This window comes from Bubalus bubalis, chromosome 1 (assembly GCF_019923935.1).
Source record: "Bubalus bubalis isolate 160015118507 breed Murrah chromosome 1, NDDB_SH_1, whole genome shotgun sequence".
NCBI lineage: Eukaryota > Metazoa > Chordata > Mammalia > Artiodactyla > Bovidae > Bubalus > Bubalus bubalis.
In genome coordinates this window covers 163531724-163549942 of record NC_059157.1, presented here as the reverse complement: position 1 = coordinate 163549942, position 18219 = coordinate 163531724, and the positions used below count along the sequence as shown (strand labels likewise).

General features: G+C 42.6%; 1 protein-coding gene across 2 annotated transcripts in view; it reads right to left on the bottom strand.

The window, feature by feature from the left end:
• Positions 1-17845, bottom strand: part of WWTR1 (WW domain containing transcription regulator 1) — a 146539-nt gene extending 128694 nt beyond the window's left edge. The window contains exons 1-2 of one of the 2 annotated variants that reach the window (XM_006063117.4): positions 17564-17845; positions 16724-17160 (exon numbers count right to left, since the gene is read on the bottom strand). In XM_006063117.4, the coding sequence (XP_006063179.1) occupies positions 16724-17154 (431 nt within the window). In that variant the 5' untranslated portion in view covers positions 17155-17160; positions 17564-17845. The remainder of the gene's footprint in view (positions 1-16723; positions 17161-17563) is intronic. The other variant, XM_006063116.4, reaches the window with a different exon arrangement.
• Positions 17846-18219: the final 374 nt, after the last annotated feature.

The following is an 18219-nucleotide window of genomic DNA, read 5'->3' as shown; positions in this document are numbered from 1 at the left end:
TTTAACCAAGGGTTCAAGATGATTTGTTTTCTTTTCTCTGTGCTTCCCTCGCTCTCTTGGCCAATTTCTCTTATCTCTTCCTTTATTTTTCTCTCTCCACCCTTCTCTGTGTAACTTAAAAAAAAAAAAATTCAATGCCACAAGACTGTACATTTAAATTCAGCCCACATGACATTTCCTCCAAGTTTAATTGCTTCCGTACAATTTATATCCGCTAGTCACGCTAGACCCCAGAGTATTAAACATGCTCTTTTACAAAGAAGCTCTTGTCCCTTAATAACTCCCATAATCAAAGTGCAGGAATTACGGGTAAGGACCAGCCGGATGACGGATGAAACAAGCAGGTTTTTAAATTCACCCAAAGCAGGCTTCAAGCAGGAGGCAAATCAAAGCCAGCCACTCTACCATCAGGCTTGAGAACAGAAACACTAGCTTGAACAGAGATCTGGGGATCTCCGCACATCCAGACAGGAAGAAATGAAGTCATGTATATATATAACTCAGATACCTTATCTTTGGGTTGACATGAAGAGCCACCCACAGCATCGCTTAAAAATACCTGGCTACATTTTCTCTGCTTTCAAGCCCATCCCTCAAAGTTCTAATGATGGACTCCAGTGAGTGAAAGTCGCTCAGTCGTGTCCAACCCTTTGCAACCCCATGGACTGTACAGTCAGGGAATTCTCCAGGCCAGAATACTGAAGTGAATCCCCCTTCTCCAGGGGATCTTCCCAACCCAGGGATCGAACCCAAGTCTCCGGGATTGTAGCCGGATTCTTTACCAACTGAGCCACAACTCTTTATTTAAATAATTATTTATGTATTTGGCTATGCCTGGTCTTCATTGCAGCATGCAGGTTCTTTAGTTGTGGCATGGGGGATCTAGTTCCCTGACCAGGGATTGAACCCTGGCCCCCTGCATTGGGTGCTTCAAGCCTTAGCCACTGGACCGCTAGGGAAGTTCCCAAGTCCACTCTTTAAATGAGTAAATCATTCTTCTTTGTTATGCTGAGCAGATTGAAGTTAGCTTTTCCATCTTACCACAGACAACTTGGGCAACATTTCTAGACTTGTCCTACAGCAAAGTAGTATTAGTCACTCGGTCGTCTCCAACTCTTTGTGACCCCAAGGACTGTAGCCCACCAGGCTCCTCTGTCCATGGAATTTTCCAGGCAAGGACCCTGGAGTGGGTTGCCATTTCCTTCTCCAGGAGATCTTCCCCACCCAGAGATCGAACCCAGGTCTCCTGCACTGCAGGCAGATTCTTTACCATCTGAGCCACCAGGGAAGCCCGTCCTACAGCAAAGGATGTCTACAAACATCTCAACTTATTTTATAAACCCTTATCTTTCTAAACACTTGTTCGACTTTTCCCACTATCTTCCCCACCTCTCAACAAATCACTTCCCTTGTGAACTTCAAAATTCACCCTTGTGCTTTCATAACCACACGAGGCAATAACAGGACTCTGGATTTCTGGATCTCCCTTATTCAGCTAGCCCACTCTGCACAAGAACTATGCCTACCTTTCTTACAAAAGCCTTTTAAGCAACACTTTCGGTCCTCCCCACTGGATTCAGACAGATAACTCTCCACCAGGATTTTTCAGAAAACAATTTTTTAATTCCATGCAATCTCTTCTTCTGCTCAAAAATCCATTCAGGGTAAGAGGAAAACAAAGTCAACTACTTACCAGATCCCCACCCTTGCTTCTTTAAGGATTTAGTGAAGGTTTCTATAGCGTTCCCCTTTGCCTACATTCCCTCATTGATTTTCATAGACCAATGATGTCTATGGATTAAGGGTAGAAGCAGTAGAGTCTGGATCAGCCATGTTACTCTAACCTTAAAAACTGGTGAATGGAAACATTTTGCTTGTTGCCAATGAACTACTTTTGACCTACTCTAATAAAGAAAAAGAAAACAATTCCCATGCTATCACTAAAACACGAGTCACTGAGGTTTTATTATTTTTACATCCTATGTAGCTGTATTATTTATTGTAGCAGTCTAGATCTGGACATATTCTGAATCATAATCATTTCGTGCATCGAGTCATTAGACAAATCAAAGTAAAATCAGATTTTTAAAACATTCATTTAGAAGCTCCTACTTACATTTTGGAAAGGAAATCTTACATTTTAATGGCATTAGATATTATTTATTATGCAGTGTCATTTTATCTTGTTCCACAATGTAACTTTTTTGTTTTACCCTTGGCCGACTTGACCGTCAAGGTACAAAACAGACATTGTTTTAAAAATCCATTTGTAATAAGTGTCAGTAAATATAACTTTTCACTTCAGCTGAAGCAACTCCACAGCATCAGTTTACAACCTCCATGCTTACTGGGAAGTTTATAATACTCTTTTTCAGCAGCTCTCAAAACTAGACTCCAAAAAGATATGTACCAGTCGCTAAGGTGTTTACCAAGGCCCAGAATGACTTAAAATGCAAAACTTAACTCGTTACTGATGCTTTGCTTTATGGTGAATATAGACAAGGCGTTTAGTCAGATCATGGGCTTTTTTTATTCACACACATGAATAAGCTGGACATACCAATGCATGAGCAACCAGGAAATTGGAGTCCTTTAATGGTTTTCAACTAATTAACTAGGGTTGGCCAATTAGTAGGTTAAATGAAGTCTTTTAATGGTTTTCAACTAATTGACTAGGGTTGGCCAATTAGTAGGTTAAATGAAAAGCACTTTGGCAAAACCTGACTCATTTCACTATGGCTAATAATTTTTTAAAAGGCTGTGCTAGTCCATCCCTTGTTCTAGCCACCTGCCAAAGTTTTCAGGCAAATGTTTCAACAATTCTGCATCCAGCCTTCAAAATAATTTATTTAATGTTGACACTCCAAATTGTCGATAATGACTCTACACTCTCCTTTGCTCCTACTGTTAAATATCTGTTAATAATCACTGACGACTCAATAGTTATTAAAATGTAAGCCACAGATAAACACAAAGAACAATGGCTCCACTCTGTCCTGTGTGGGTTATAATCCTTGGACCTTCGCTAGAGCACTTTCCCGAAGCCCCAAGCACAACCCTTGCCATCTTCAAGCTTACAGAAGTGTCAGATCAATAAATTTAACTATTTTCAGATCATAGATAATTAAACTTTTTTAAAAGCCTATGAAGAAAATGGACCATATTTTAAAAACCTATCTGGGGTACAGCTTAACATTTAAGTAGCTGATTCTTCCTCCATTTCCATCTTTCTTTTCTACAAGTTTTTTATACAATGTATATTTATGGATTCTATGCTAAAATGCACAAAGAGCCAAATATATTCTGGATGACATATTAGGTAACAAGAATTCATATCTGCCTGAAGTCCTAAATGCACAGGCTTCTACTGCTCATAGGACACAAAACTAAGACCCATAAGAGTAATGACAATTGTACTGAAGAGTGTGTCTACAGAAAACACACATGATTTTATAAGCAGCACTGACGTTTACTGCTTCTTTTATGGTTCTTAATCCCTTCTACTAAATTCACATGTTCACAGGAATCCCAAGCCAGTAACAGGACCACTAGATGCTCCCAAATTTGCAAAATGCAGAATAGCCTTTTACCTACAGTCCCAGCTTTCACTACAAAATGTATTCAAACTCAAACTAGTTTGACATAATCAAGCATGTTTTATTTACTTACATTGTGAAAGAGTAAACTGATCCAGAGCATTGACATGCATTATAATTTCAGAATCTACTTTACCAGCTATTAAAATCAGTCTGGCAAAATGAATAAACAAAGATGGAAAGATAAACGTTCATCTGAAACTACAGTTACATAATATTCCAAACCATAAATTTTTAACTGATACTCTGCAAATATAATCTGCTGTTTTTATGGCTGCAATTAAGTATGACGCGTCTAGGCAGTAACAGTCCTGTGAGCTACAAACTGTGACAAAGGTTTGACCACAGCTGGGACTGGAGAAGGCAATTTTCCTCCTGGCAAGTAAGTATCATATCAATTAGAGTAATATTTTTACTCAAGTCTTATAACTTATCTCGGTTAGTTATAAAACACTGATTTCAGGCCTCATTTTAACTGGTTGTTTAAATAAGCAAATGTGTGATCCTTCCAGACGGCCAGCAGACCTCTCCAAGGAAAACGTCGTGCTCCTTAGAAGGACACCTCAGTGGAGGTGGGAACTGGTAGGCTATGACTTATATAATTCAGGAGCTCATTGTCATCATTTTTCTCTCTTCTATCCATAACTTTGTTCTATATTTTCCAAGTCTCCTATAAATGTGTTATCATTTGTTTATAATTTAAAACATAAAATGCTTTAAAGAAACAAACAAAAGCCATCTTATTCAATGTAGTACCCAATGTAGTACTTATTCAATGTAGCCCAACCCTGGAAAAAGAAAAGTGGCCCCAGGGGAAAAACCATTTGCTGGATATTTTTCAGTGCCCATCTTCCTCTGAGAAACATGCCATAAAATTAACCCTTCCTCTTTCTTGAACTTCCCTGAATTTCAGGCACTACTTTCTGGATTTCCTCATAAATATCTCTGACTCCTTCCTTCCTCTCCATCTCCTTCACCAAGTCTAGGAACTTCTCTTTTCTTCTCAATCTATGTGTAACCTCTCTCTAAGGAATCTCATCCATGCCTGGATTTGAATAAAAATAATACTAATAATAATCTATGATCATAGTTATATAGATAATACAAACAAGACATAGTTGCCTGGGGGGGCATATATATATATATATATATATATATATATATATATATATCTCCCTTGATGGTGTGATCACTGACCTAGAGCCAGACATCCTGGAATGTGAAGTCAAGTGGGCCTTAGAAAGCATCACTACGAACAAAGCTAGTCGAGGTGATGGAATTCCAGTTGAGCTATTCCAAATCTTGAAAGATGATGCTGTGAAAGTGCTGCACTCAATATGCCAGCAAATTTGGTAAACTCAGCAGTGGCCACAGGACTGGAAAAGGTCAGTTTTCATTCCAATCCCAAAGAAAGGCAATGCCAAAGAATGCTCAAACTACCGCACAATTGCACTCATCTCACACGCTAGTAAAGTAATGCTCAAAATTCTCCAAGCCAGGCTTCAGCAATATGTGAACCGTGAACTTCCTGATGTTCAAGCTGGTTTTAGAAAAGGCAGAGGAACCAGAGATCAAATTGCCAACATCCGCTGGATCATGGAAAAAGCAAGAGACTTCCAGAAACACATCTATTTCTGCTTTATTGACTATGCCAAAGCCTTTGACTGTGTGGATCACAATAAACTGTGGAAAATTCTTCAAGAGATGGGAATACCAGACCACCTGACCTGCCTCTTGAGAAATCTGTATGCAGGTCAGGAAGCAACAGTTAGAACTGGACATGGAACAACAGACTGGTTCCAAATAGGAAAAGGAGTTCGTCAAGGCTGTATATTGTCACCCTGTTTATTTAACTTCTATGCAGAGTACATCATGAGAAACGCTGGACTGGAAGAAACAGAAGCTGGAATCAAGATTGCCGGGAGAAACATCAATAACCTCAGATATGCAGATGACACCACCCTTATGGCAGAAAGTGAAGAGGAACTCAAAAGCCTCTTGATGAAAGTGAAAGTGGAGAGTGAAAATGTTGGCTTAAAGCTCAACATTCAGAAAACGAAGATCATGGCATCCGGTCCCACCACTTCATGGGAAATAGATGGGGAAACAGTGGAAACAGTGTCAGACTTTATTTTTCTGGGCTCCAAAATCACTACAGATGGTGACTGCAGCCATGAAATTAAAAGATGCTTACTCCTTGGAAGGAAGGTTATGACCAACCTAGATAGCATATTCAAAAGCAGAGACATTACTTTGCCAACAAAGGTCCGTCTAGTCAAGGCTATGGTTTTTCCTGTGGTCATGTATGGATGTGAGAGTTGGACTTTGAAGAAGGCTGAGCACCAAAGAATTGATGCTTTTGAACTGTGGTGCTGGAGAAGACTCTTGAGAGTCCCTTGGACTGCAAGGAGATCCAATCAGTCCATTCTGAAGGAGATCAGCCCTGGGATTTCTTTGGAAGGAATGATGCTAAAGCTGAAACTCCAGTACTTTGGCCACCTCATGCGAAGAGTTGACTCATTGGAAAAGACTCTGATGCTGGGAGGGATTGGGGGCAGGAGGAGAAGGGGATGACAGAGGATGAGATGGCTGGATGGCATCACTGACTCGATGAACGTGAGTCTCAGTGAAGTCCGGGAGTTGGTGATGGACAGGGAGGCCTGGCGTGCTGCGATTCATGGGGTCACAAAGAGTCAGACACGACTGAGCGACTGATCTGATCTGATCTGATCTGGGTATCTTTAACGTGTTAAAATGTTTCTCAGCCTCTTTTAAAGTTTCCAATACTGCTCATTACAACAAGAAGTACTACCATTCAAGCCATTATACAGCCAGTAACCTGAAAATTTCCCATTCATCTCCTTTTCTCACAGCCCTTATCTCCTCCATTACCAAATCCTATCCAATTTACCTCTCTAGTGTCCCTGAAATGATTTCACTAGCCCTCAAATGACTGATTTCACTTCTTCCCTTTTCCAGCACCACCAAAGCAATTCCCCCACGACTGAGTCACTCATGTGAGTGAGTACCTTCATTCCAGAGTGGCAGAATATTCAAGTTATGGCTTGTGAATTCTGAAACTGCAGTTAAAATGTCTATCCCCATTTCATCCCAGTACAACCCACATCCTGATCGGTTTTGGAGCATCAAGAACATCAATTTTCCAAACCACAAAGCCAAATCCCAGTCTCTGAACTATAGTTACCCCAATGAGGCTTTTTGCCCATCAAGAACCTCATGAAGTTCTCCAGAATTTAACTCATATCTGTACTCAGTCCTGAGGGTGTGTGAAGACCAACCAGAAAAAGAGACCACCTAAGCTGTGGTTCCCAAGATCCCCAAACAACCAACTGATGCAAGTATAAATGAGGTCATGTGTATACATAATAAATCCCTGGAAGATACACAAGCAAATGTGAACAGTGATTCCATTGAGTAAAACTAGAGGGTGGAGTACTTTTATTTTTCACTTTACATTCTTCAGCTCTGCTTAAATTTTTTGATGAGAGTATATTAAAAAGCCATCTTTTGGGGGGGGGGGGAGGGGGACTGCAGGATCCTACTTCCCCAACCAAGTTTCAACCTGAGCCCCCAGCAGTCTGAGCACAAAGTCCTAACCACCAACCCACCAGGGAATTCCCCAAGTGTCATGTTTTAAAAAGAAATTCAAAGATAAAATCAAGTCAGTAAAAGTTATGTTTGTTCACTTGGGTTATATTTCTTTTGCTTGTGTTTTCTACTTTTTTTGATGGATTAACGGATTTTCACAGTTGCTTCCTCAACCCATGAACCCCAAGAAAGGTTTTTCATGGACAAATTGGGAGACAGACAAATATTCAGTATTTCAGTATTTGCAGAAAATCCATCACAAAGAAATATATTTTTTAATTTAAAAAATCTAGTATATACATTTCCCCCCTGTGAACATGTTCTGTTTTGGCACCCCACAACATTTCTGAATACCCATCCTTCATCCATCTTCCTCACCACTGCATTTAGTACATCGAGCTAGGGTTCTAAATTTTCAGTCCAGGCAGGGGACAGATATGATTCCTGAACATGAAGATTCCTACAAGGAATTCCAGGCTGTAAGCTTGCAAAGATTTAAAAGAAAATATTACAGGATTCTTTCCTTGTCAAGCACCTACCTATGTGCCAGGCACTGTGCTCGGGTCATACAATGACAAAGCAAGGAAAACATCCACTCTTGCCCTCGTGGAAGTTACAGTGTAGTAAGAAAGAGAAATAAATAATCAGTAATAAGGGTAATTTCAGGCAGTCCCGTGGTTGGGACAGCCGAGTTTCCACTGCAGAGGGCTCGGGTTCTATCCCTGGTTGGAGAACTAAGATTGCACACACGGTGAGGCACAGCCAAAAAATAAAAAAAACCACACACACACACACACAAATAAAAACACACAGTGATACAGCAGCAGCGCTAATCTGGGGAGACACGGAGGGCTATGGGAGAACCTAGCCGAGGCATCTAAGCCAGTGCGGGGGCTGTGAGTCAGGGAAAACCTCCTGCAGGGCTGGCACCTAAGCTGATGCCTGAAGGTAGTGTGGGCGTTAACCAGGCAAAAAGTGGGGAAATAATGTTCCAGGCACAGATAGCAGCTTGTGCCAAGTTCCTGAGGCCAGAAGGAGTGTAGCCAATGGGAGAAACTAAAAGCCATCCAGGCCAGCTGGAAGTTTCAGATGTGTAACCATAATAGAAATGACTGACTTATTGGGACACACCTCAAAGCGCTTCCAAGCTGGGAAAGCAGCTGCACAGGTCAGAAAGAGGCTTTCAGCCTGATTGTGTCTGTATTCGTCACGATTCTCCAGCTAGACTGTCAGCTGCCTGGGGTCTGAAAACCTGCCCGATTTCTCCCCTCTCCACACAGTGCCCTTAACGGGCACGTAAGAGCAGTGCAGTGATTTTTCCTGGTAGATGCTGAACCAGTTAAGATTTAAGGTAGCACAAAGGCAAGGCCGTGGGAGCGCGCAGCCCCCATCACCATCTCAACCAGGAACAAGAACAGGAATAAGTAAACTTTCAGGGGAGCCAGGCATGGCACTAAGCACTTGGCATGTATTGCTGATTTCACTTCATCGAACATCATTTTTCCCCTTGTCATCTGCTGTGTCTAGATGGAACATTAAATAAAAACTAGAAGTCCAAGAAAGAGAGCATGCAAGTAAAAAATATGTTAAAGGAAATTCAGAAGATCTGCTGCCATCAAGTCTACTTCTTATCCTGACTTCTATGGAGAAATTTTGGTTAAGATTTTAGCAATTACTGTGTCAAATATGTTCCCTGGTGGCTCAGACAGTAAAGAATCTGCCTGCAATGCAGGAGACCCGGGTTCAATCCCAGGGTTGGAAAGATCTCCCTGAGAAGGGAATGGCAACCCACTCCAGTATTCTTGCCTGGAGAAGTCCATGGACAGAGGAGGCTGGCGGGCTACCCAGTTCATGGGGTTGCAAAGAGTCATACGACTGAGGGACTGACACTATCGTGCATAACTGAATCACTTTGCTGCAGGGCAGCAATTAGCACAACACTGCAATTCAACTACACTTCAATAAAAACTTTTTAAAAAGAAAGAAAAAGAAAAGAACCCAAAACAAGGAAAACACAGGTAGTTCCCAAAGAGGACTTCCTTGGTAACAAAAGCTCCAGGCTTCAGTTACTGAGCTAAGGCTTTCAGATTCCCTCATGCCCTACACATCTACCCAAATCTACCACTCCATCTTCCCTTGCCTCTGTGCTTGCTCTCTCCTGTGATTTTTACCCTACTTATCCTGATTTATGTTTATTGTGCAACATTTGGAACATACAGGAAAACAGAAACTAGACAAGAAAAATCTCCATAATCCCACAAATGACCATTGAAAACACTTTGTTTATGGAACCCTCTATCAGACAGACACACACATACTTTTTTAAATAGTATCAGGATTATGATACTTACACAAGGTACCATAACTGTTGGGTCTTTTTTATGTTATACCCCACTTGTTTGATATTTAAGGCCATTTCTTATCTCTAAGCATTGGTAACTGACTATTAAACCAAGAAATACAAATGAAAGCCTAACACGTACACAAAGCATACTGAAAAGAAAAACTATAACTTGATTTAAATATGAAACTCTCAACTAGAGAATAGTGAAGGTCACAAAAAGGCTTCCCAAAGTCTACAGAACATTCCTGGGTGGATGGTAAGAGATGACAGTTGGAGTAAAATGTTCAAAAATTAAATATGCTTGTGAAATATTGGTTTAAAAATGAACTAGCTTTGTAATAAGTGACTCTGGAATCATTAATGCGTATTGTGAAATTCCAAAAGAGGGATAGAGCATGCAACATATCTCAAATCTATTGGTCTTTACCTGAGTGGACTAGGGTTCCAAGGAATACACTTTGGAAAACTGCTCTGCTGATATTTCAATGCACTAAAGTATTCACAATCCCCCAGTGAACGGGCCATCCCCTCAGAACTTGCCCTTCAACAATAAGTTTATTACTTCAACCCTCAGTCTTCCAAATCACACTTTTAAATAAAATTATCCTGTGGATTGGTGGGTTCTTTTACTTCCATCACCTTCTTCTGTGGTTAGATATTTCCTGACCACAGGAGGGAGGAAAGGAAAGACAAGGATGATAAGGGTATAATTCCTACTCGTCTTAACTCGATTTGTCAACAAACAGAAATTAAGATCACTCAACCCTTTAAGCAATTTATTCCTAATCAATCTCTGCAATTATAAAAACAATGAGAAGTACCCTTTTCTCCTTTAAGCTACTTTACTCACATTACCTAACTATATTTCATCAGGAACACATCCAATCCTGGCATAAACTAGGTCATCCTCCCGCCATGTCACAGCTGTGTTCCCTGCAAAATGGTATGGATTCATGAATGGTGAAAATCTCAATGAGAAAATATAGTCATTGTCGATAGACCACCCATTTCTGGTTGATTTGCTTTATCATCTCTCTTGCTCTCTCTCCAACAATGAGAGCTCCAAATCTGATTGCCCAGACTGAGCCTGGAAGCAAACCCTAATGCTCCACCCACCACTCCAAAGTTATCTGGTCACCAAGGATACCTAATTACAGGGACTAATTATGGGCACTAATTGGCATGAGGCAACAGAATACAAGGGTAGGACAGGTTTGAGAATCACAAATCTAATCCCATCTCTGCCACGTGCCTGTTATGTGACTCTGGGCCATGTACTCAACCTTATTGTGCCTCAGTTTCCTCAACAGTAAAATGGTATAATAATATGTACCTGTTCACAGGTCACTGTGAGGGTTAAAAGAAAGAATGTGTGAAAAGCACCTAGGGTTCTGAATAAAGTTTCCACACACAAGTGTCAGGAGTGGGCTCCATGGGTGCTTCTGATCTCCCTGAGAAGCACCAATTCAGCTCCCCGCCTCTTCTGGCATAGAACAGATAATCAACACATGTCAGTTACCTCCCCTTCTCATCTCTCCCCACTTCTCAATCCCACTCCCCTTCCAACCCCAGCCCACACACAAAACTAGCAGCCACAAGCCAAATTATAAAAATCAGAAAGTAGACTTTCCTCAGAAGTGATTGGATACCTTTTGCCCAAGATGCTGCAGCAAAAAGCCACCATGCCCCATGGTGGGCATCCCTAATTAGGTTTTTTTAACACAAAGATGGACTGTCAGTTCTTATTTTCAACTTTAAAAATCAGCTTGCAATTCCAGATCCAGGCTGTCATTCAGCGCCAAACCTTAATTAAGAGCCAAAATTAGTTTACCCTACTACCAAAGTCTCTGCATCTGATTTTGGCCAGGTAGACAAGAGTATGCATGTGAGGAGGCAAGAATGAACTTGTACTGAAATTCGACTATGTACCAGACACTTCAGGTATGTTATCTAATCTTCCAAATACCATGAAATAGGTATTATGATCCTTATTTTACAGACAAGGAAACTAAGGCAGCAAATAATTTTTTTTGATTGACAAAAGGCTCTTCATGAAAACAACAACATTATCTAGTCAACCAAAGAAAGGTAAACAGAGAAAACCAGACAGAGTCAGTTCTTTTTTAAGAAAAGTAAAACTTAAACAACAATTTTAAACGAAATCTTTTCAAACTGAAAAGAATTTGAAAACTTTACCTCCCACAAACATCTCAAGAAGTTACTGAAGTTTGTACTTCAGCTTTTCTAGCCATGGAAAGAAAGAGAAGTCCTAGGATGAGAGTCCTGTTGTAGGTCTAGAGAGAAACCAGAATGGGACACAAAGATTAAGGAATCTGGACATAAAAGCTTAAGGAAAAGAAACCTGACAACCAAGGGGATTGCGAGCCTAGAACATTTTGAGATCATAATAAAGGCAAATAACATATCAATGCATAAAAAGGCGATTAGAAATACTAAGAAAAAAAATCTGTAAGAAAGTCAAGGTCCAAATATGAAGAAACTAAAAGGTGACACAAATTTAAACAACTGATGAAGAGTGAAAAGAAAGAATCCATTTGACTTTGTTGCTGGATATATCCTCCAGAGTGTCTCAGGAGTCCGGACACCAGACCCAGTGTGCAAGTCTAAGACCCAATCTAATACACAAGGCAGTAAATTATATTAAATGTTGCTTCCGGTTTTTCAACTTCAAGAAGAATTTACGAATACAGTCAATTGGGGGGCAAAGCACAAAATCTTTATTAGTCATGGATTCAGAGCTTTGGAATGTTGAGGTGTCACAGACAAAAAGCAAACTGTGGAACTGCCAGCCACCCAAACCTCCTTGACTTACTAAATGGGGAGTCAAGAAATACTGTCAAAAGTTTCCAGAAAATAACGAAGGTGACCTAACAGACAAACTCAAAATAATGTAAATATCAAACTTGGGAGAGGAAAAAAGAAACATTTTAAGGAGCTACATTTCTCATTTTCTTCAGTTCAGTTCAGTTCAGTTCAGTCGCTCAGTCATGTCTGACTCTTTGCTACCCCATGAATCGCAGCACACCAGGCCTCCCTGTCCATCACCAACTCCCGGAGTTCACTCAGACTCACGTTCATCGAGTCAGTGATGCCATCCAGCCATCTCATCCTCTGTCGTCCCCTTCTCCTCCTGCCCCCAATCCTTCCCAGCATCAGAGTCTTTTCCAATGAGTCAACTCTTCGCATGAGGTGGCCAAAGTATTGGAGTTTCAGCTTTAGCATCAGTCTTTCCAAAGAAAACCCAGGACTGATCTCCTTTAGAATGGACTGATTGGATCTCCTTGCAGTCCAAGGGACTCTCAAGAGTCTTCTTATTTTCTTATTAGGAGTTAAATACTGATAACAATAGTGGTAAAAGCATATTACTTAAAGGGTTAAGAAGGTAACAATCTAAGAATTAAATACAGAAACAGTTTTTTAAAAAATTTAAAAGTTGCCTCCGTGAGCCTTGAGAAATTTTGACAAAAATAAATTTCTACCACACATTACAGAAAAGGCTAAACACTAAAATTATTACTAAAACCTGGGAGTGGCAGCAAATGTTACAGTTGGAATTATATTTAAGAGTAGGGATATATTCTCTTATAGAATATGTTATTCAAATACAATTTTTCTGTAAGAATGGAACGTTCTACTGAAGCCAGATCATTTTCTTCTTTGTAATTCTCTATATTCTGGTCTAGATACACCAAATGTATTCCATTTATAACCAGACATTTTTTTTTTAATTTTAATGTGATCAGTGTTCAAACCCTGTAGCAGAGAGCCCAACACCTCCACACCCCAACCTGATTTATGAGCTGTAGAGAACAGCAGAAACTTTGCAGTCATCTCAGAGGCCCTGCGTTTTAACATGGCCTGGTTCCATCCAGCCCACAGTTAAATGGCACCCTAACATCACAGGGAAGGTTTGAACACTGAGAAAAGGTGTCCTTTAACAGGTGTCAGAAAGTAATTACATTGTATACATAAGAACAATCTTACCTGAGAAAATGACAAAAACTGTTTAAAGCCTCTTAGATGTCCAGGCTTTATATCCCACATAGCTCATTGTTCAACTGGGGAAGTGACATGGGGATTAAGTGGGGCATGGAAAATGGAAAATTGCTCCTGAAGTAAAGGCAACAGATTAGAGGGCCAGTCCACCAATAAATAAGCACATGACTTTCCCAGAGTCATGTTGATACCCTTCCCTGGCCTCAATTTTCTAACCTTCCCCTAAAAAATGACCTTGTCAATTATGAAATGATTTGATTTCTTATTTATAAAGCCCTCTACTCCTGAGAGAATCAAGAATACGATTCTACTGCTAGCACCATTTCACAGATGATGGTGCAAAGTCATGGGCAGATTTTTATGAAAATTAATCCAAGGTCAGCTGCCATCATTTTCCAAGCTTCTACTTAAATCCACCAAGATACACTGCTTGATGAAACAAAATATGACATATAACATTTACCTTATTCCAACTTTAACAAAGCTCTGAAAGAAATTCAGAGAACTCTTGGAAGAGTTCTTTATCTCAAAAGACAATGATCACAGTGATTTAATTTCTTAAATTCCCTTAGCTACTTGGCCAACAATTGTCAAGGATTGTTATCAGCTCAAGCCTACAGACCTATTATCTACATGTTTTTCCAGTTGTTGTCATCACTGACTGTACAAAGGAGATTCACCCAGCTTTGGACTGAGGAGTGGCTTTCTGTTATTGTTGTTGTTTAGTTGCTAAGTTGTGCCCAAGTCTTTTGCGACCCTATGGGCTGTCCATGGGATTTTCCAGGCAGGAATACTGGAGTGGGTTGCCATTTCCTTCTCCAGGGGATCTTTCCCACCCAGGAATTAAACCCATGGTTCCTGACTCATCTCCTGGATTGCAGGTGGGTTCTTCATCACTGAGCCACCCGGGAAGCCAAGGAGTGGCTTTAGTTGGGGGGATAAGGCAGATGTAGCAGATCAATTTTTTCTAAACCCAAGGCTAACTTCCACTTTTCACGAACATATTTTTGAGCTACTCCAATCATTCAAAATGTGTATAAAAGAGAATTCTTTTGTTTTGCTTTTGTTTAGGGATCTTTTCCCCTAGCTTTCCTCAGACATTAGGCAAGACTAGCTCTTATTTCTTATTTTTAGCAACCAGTTATACCGATCGCATATCATATATATTTGTGTATGTATATATATATATAAACATAGTTCAAAAATCATTTGGGACCAAAAATATTTTCCAAAATTATTGTAAAATATTGGGTCTTTTTCTATTTGTATGTACTACTAAGTCCATTTCTACAAAAGTCACAATAACATATTCAAAACTGCATTTACCTAAGTAAGCAACACAACATGCTGCTTCAGACCTTTATATAGTATATAAGGGCTGGAGCTAATGGTAAAGAACTTGCCTGCCAATTCAGGAGACACAAGAGATGCCCGTTCAATCCCTGGGTCGAGAAGATCCCCTGAAGGAGGGCAAGGCAGCCAACTCCCATATTCTTGCCTGGAGAATCCCATGGACAGAGGAGTCTGGGAGGCTGCAGTCCATAGGGTTGCAAAGAGTTGGAAATGACTTTGCACATACACACAGTATATAAACTAATGCCATCCTTTAGAACAATATCATCACACTTAGAAAAATGTCATGCTATTACATCACATACTTGAATTCCACCAACTATTTAGATCAAAGCACTCAGTATGTGTCCACACTAGCACTCAATAACCAGAAGACCAGTTGTGGACTAAAACGATCAGCAACTCTGTTTCGGACAAGGGCTTCTCAGCGCTAGATCAACCCCACCAATAACAAAGAACTCCTTGCACAAGATGTCAACAGCTTTGGGATGGAGAAGAAATAACTGGCTACCAGTATGAGTCAAATGGTTGGCTATTATAAGCCTCCATCCATCACTGTGTATTTGTTATCAGGTCCTCTCATAGAGCCTGGTGGGCTGCCGTCTATGGGGTCGCACAGAGTCGGACACTACTGAAGTGACTTAGCAGCAGCAGCCTCTCATAGCAATCAAAGTATCAAATATTACCTTATTAAAATTGCACATAACAACTTCTAAACTACTCTATTTTATATATATATAGGCTTTAAAATAAAGTCTAAGGCAAGTTCTCAGAAAACGAGTTTTCCTCCACGGCAGTCAACAGCCAGCCAGTGCAGGCAATCCTGAACCAAGTGCTCCAGTTGGCAGGACTTCTATCCAGGCCATTGATGGCCTGACCCCCCCATGACCTCACTGGTTATGTTTCAAGTTCTAGCTTGGCTTCTCCTCCAGAACATAATTATTTTAGGGTACCACAACTGAAGCAACCTTCTTTATGCCCGTGAATACATTTTTCTACACAGTCTAATTCCACTCGAATGTAAAATTCACTACATCGAAAAGCCAGAACAACCTGTCGGGAAATACTACAAAGCAGCTCCTGATCGATGATATTCTAGGTTACCAAGTGCAACACAATAGAACTCCTGACCCAATTTCCACACAACTGATTTGTCCAGCCCACAACTACTTCACCACGCAGTTCCTAATTACATCACTGGGGGGTGCTGTATGGTCATTACGTCACCGAACTGGGAGCTGTAAGGCCTAAGTCAGTGAATGCTCCCTTTTCCAGTGGAGAGACAGCAGACCACCTCCAGTAACAGAAGTTCCTCTCTCCTCCCCAAGCCTCAGTTCTGTTCTAGAACTATCTTGATGTCACATCGCAGTGCACCAGGCTAGGAGTTACCTGACTTAGAGTGGGCCGGAAAGGGAATAAGAGTTTGGGTCCAGAAGTCAAAGTACTCCAGTATCAGTACTCCAGACTCAACGCATAGTCATCTAGGTGTTTCACGAGAATTCTGCCCAAGTACTTTTTTCTTCTACCTCGAAGAATTTTCATGTCCTGAAAATCTCGCAACTTCCCGGATCCTGGATGAACTCCACCATCCCCAGCTTCTGATCCCTTACAATTCCAACACCCTAAAACTAACTCCCACTTCCAGCCTCCCAGATTTCTGGAAAAAAGCCGTGCAAGGACACACATTAACACGCAGGCACCCACACGCAAGTACGCACGCACGGTCACGAACACGCACAAGAACAAGCGCGAGCGGCCTGGGTATTGTGACTCTGTGTCCCCCTCTTGCTCCAGGCTGACTTACTTGAGGAAGTACCTCTGACCAGTGGCCGTAAAGGTCATCTCCCAGCCTGGGGGCAGCGGCAGCTCGTCGGTCACGTCGTAGGACTGCTGACGGAGATGTGCGTGCTGCTGCGCGGGGCTGACCGCGGCGCCCGCGCCCGTGCCCAGCTGCAGGGACGCGGGCGACGAGTGCGAGCGGACGTGCTGGGCGCCGCCGGCCAGTCGGGGCCCCGGGTGGCCGCCGGACGAGTCGGTGCTCGACTGGCGCGAGTGCGAGCCGGAGTCAGGCTCCTTGAAGAACGATTCGGGCAGGATCTTCTTCCGCCACGAGCTGGGCTTGGGATTCATCACCGAGTTGAAGAGAGCTTCGAGGTCCGTGTCTAGGTCTTGAGTGACGTGGATCACTTGCTGCCCGGGTGGCGGGAGCGGAGGGGGCGCCGAAGCCGGATTCATCTTCTGCTAGGAGAAAGGAGGTCAGATTAGCTTCTTATTGAAGGTCTGAGAATTGAAAGGGAGAATAGAGAGAAGAGACAGATAGGTGTCCGCCTCGGGATCCCAGACACCCAGCACTTAGACCAGCGGGATGGGGGAGGGGGTCCCTCCTGGCCTCCAGAATTATGCAACTTTCTTGAAGCCAAGAAGTTACCAGGAAAGGGGGAGGGGGTGTCTGCTGGGAGTTAACTGCACTGGAGACGCTAATGAAACTGCTGGTGTCTAAGGACAGGTCGAAACTTCACAGAGCAGGCAGCGCCCTCAAAGTCTCAACCCGAGCCAACTCCAAGACGTCTCCACTCGGTAAGCCCGAGGAGCCGGGCGCCCTGGCGTGGTGCGGGGTGAGCGGGCGCGCGCCAGCGGGCACTACCTGGGCGCGCAGCGAAGCCGAGTCTGGGCGTGCGGTGGCCGCCGTCCCGCCCGAACTCGCCGTTAGGCCTGGGTCGCTCGGTTGCGTCCCGAGCTTGCAGGGCTGGAGCTGGGGCCCGGCTGGCAAATCCCGACCCTACTCGGTGTCTGGCAGCCGAGAGGCTTCGGCTCTCACATCCCCCGAACTGGCCTCAGGCGCTCGCGCTCCGCGGAGAGGCGGAGAAGCAGACTGCGCGGCCGCCGCGGATCCCGGACTGTCCCATAAACAAAGTTTGGAGCAAACTCCCACTCCCAGGAAAGAGGCGGTTCCGAAAGTTGAGCTGTTGAATTATGCATTACCTCCAAGTCCCGAGCCTGCCTACCCCTTCTCGTCCCTCCCCTTCCTCCTCCTCCTCCTTCCACCCTGGCACCAGAAAACCTTGGGCGTGCTGGGTACTCTGCAGGATAAGAGGAGATGGGTGCCCCCCACCCACTCCTCCTGGTCGCGCTGACCTCTCTCGCGGAACCCTGGATCTGCATTCCTTTGAGTTTACCACGGACTTGGGGCGGGATCAAAGGGAAAGTGGCCCGAGCCTGTTTAATCAAGGACTTGTGGACCGAAACCAGGCTGGGGGCGGCGGAAGACACGCGAGTAAGGGGCCCAGACAGAAGAAGGGC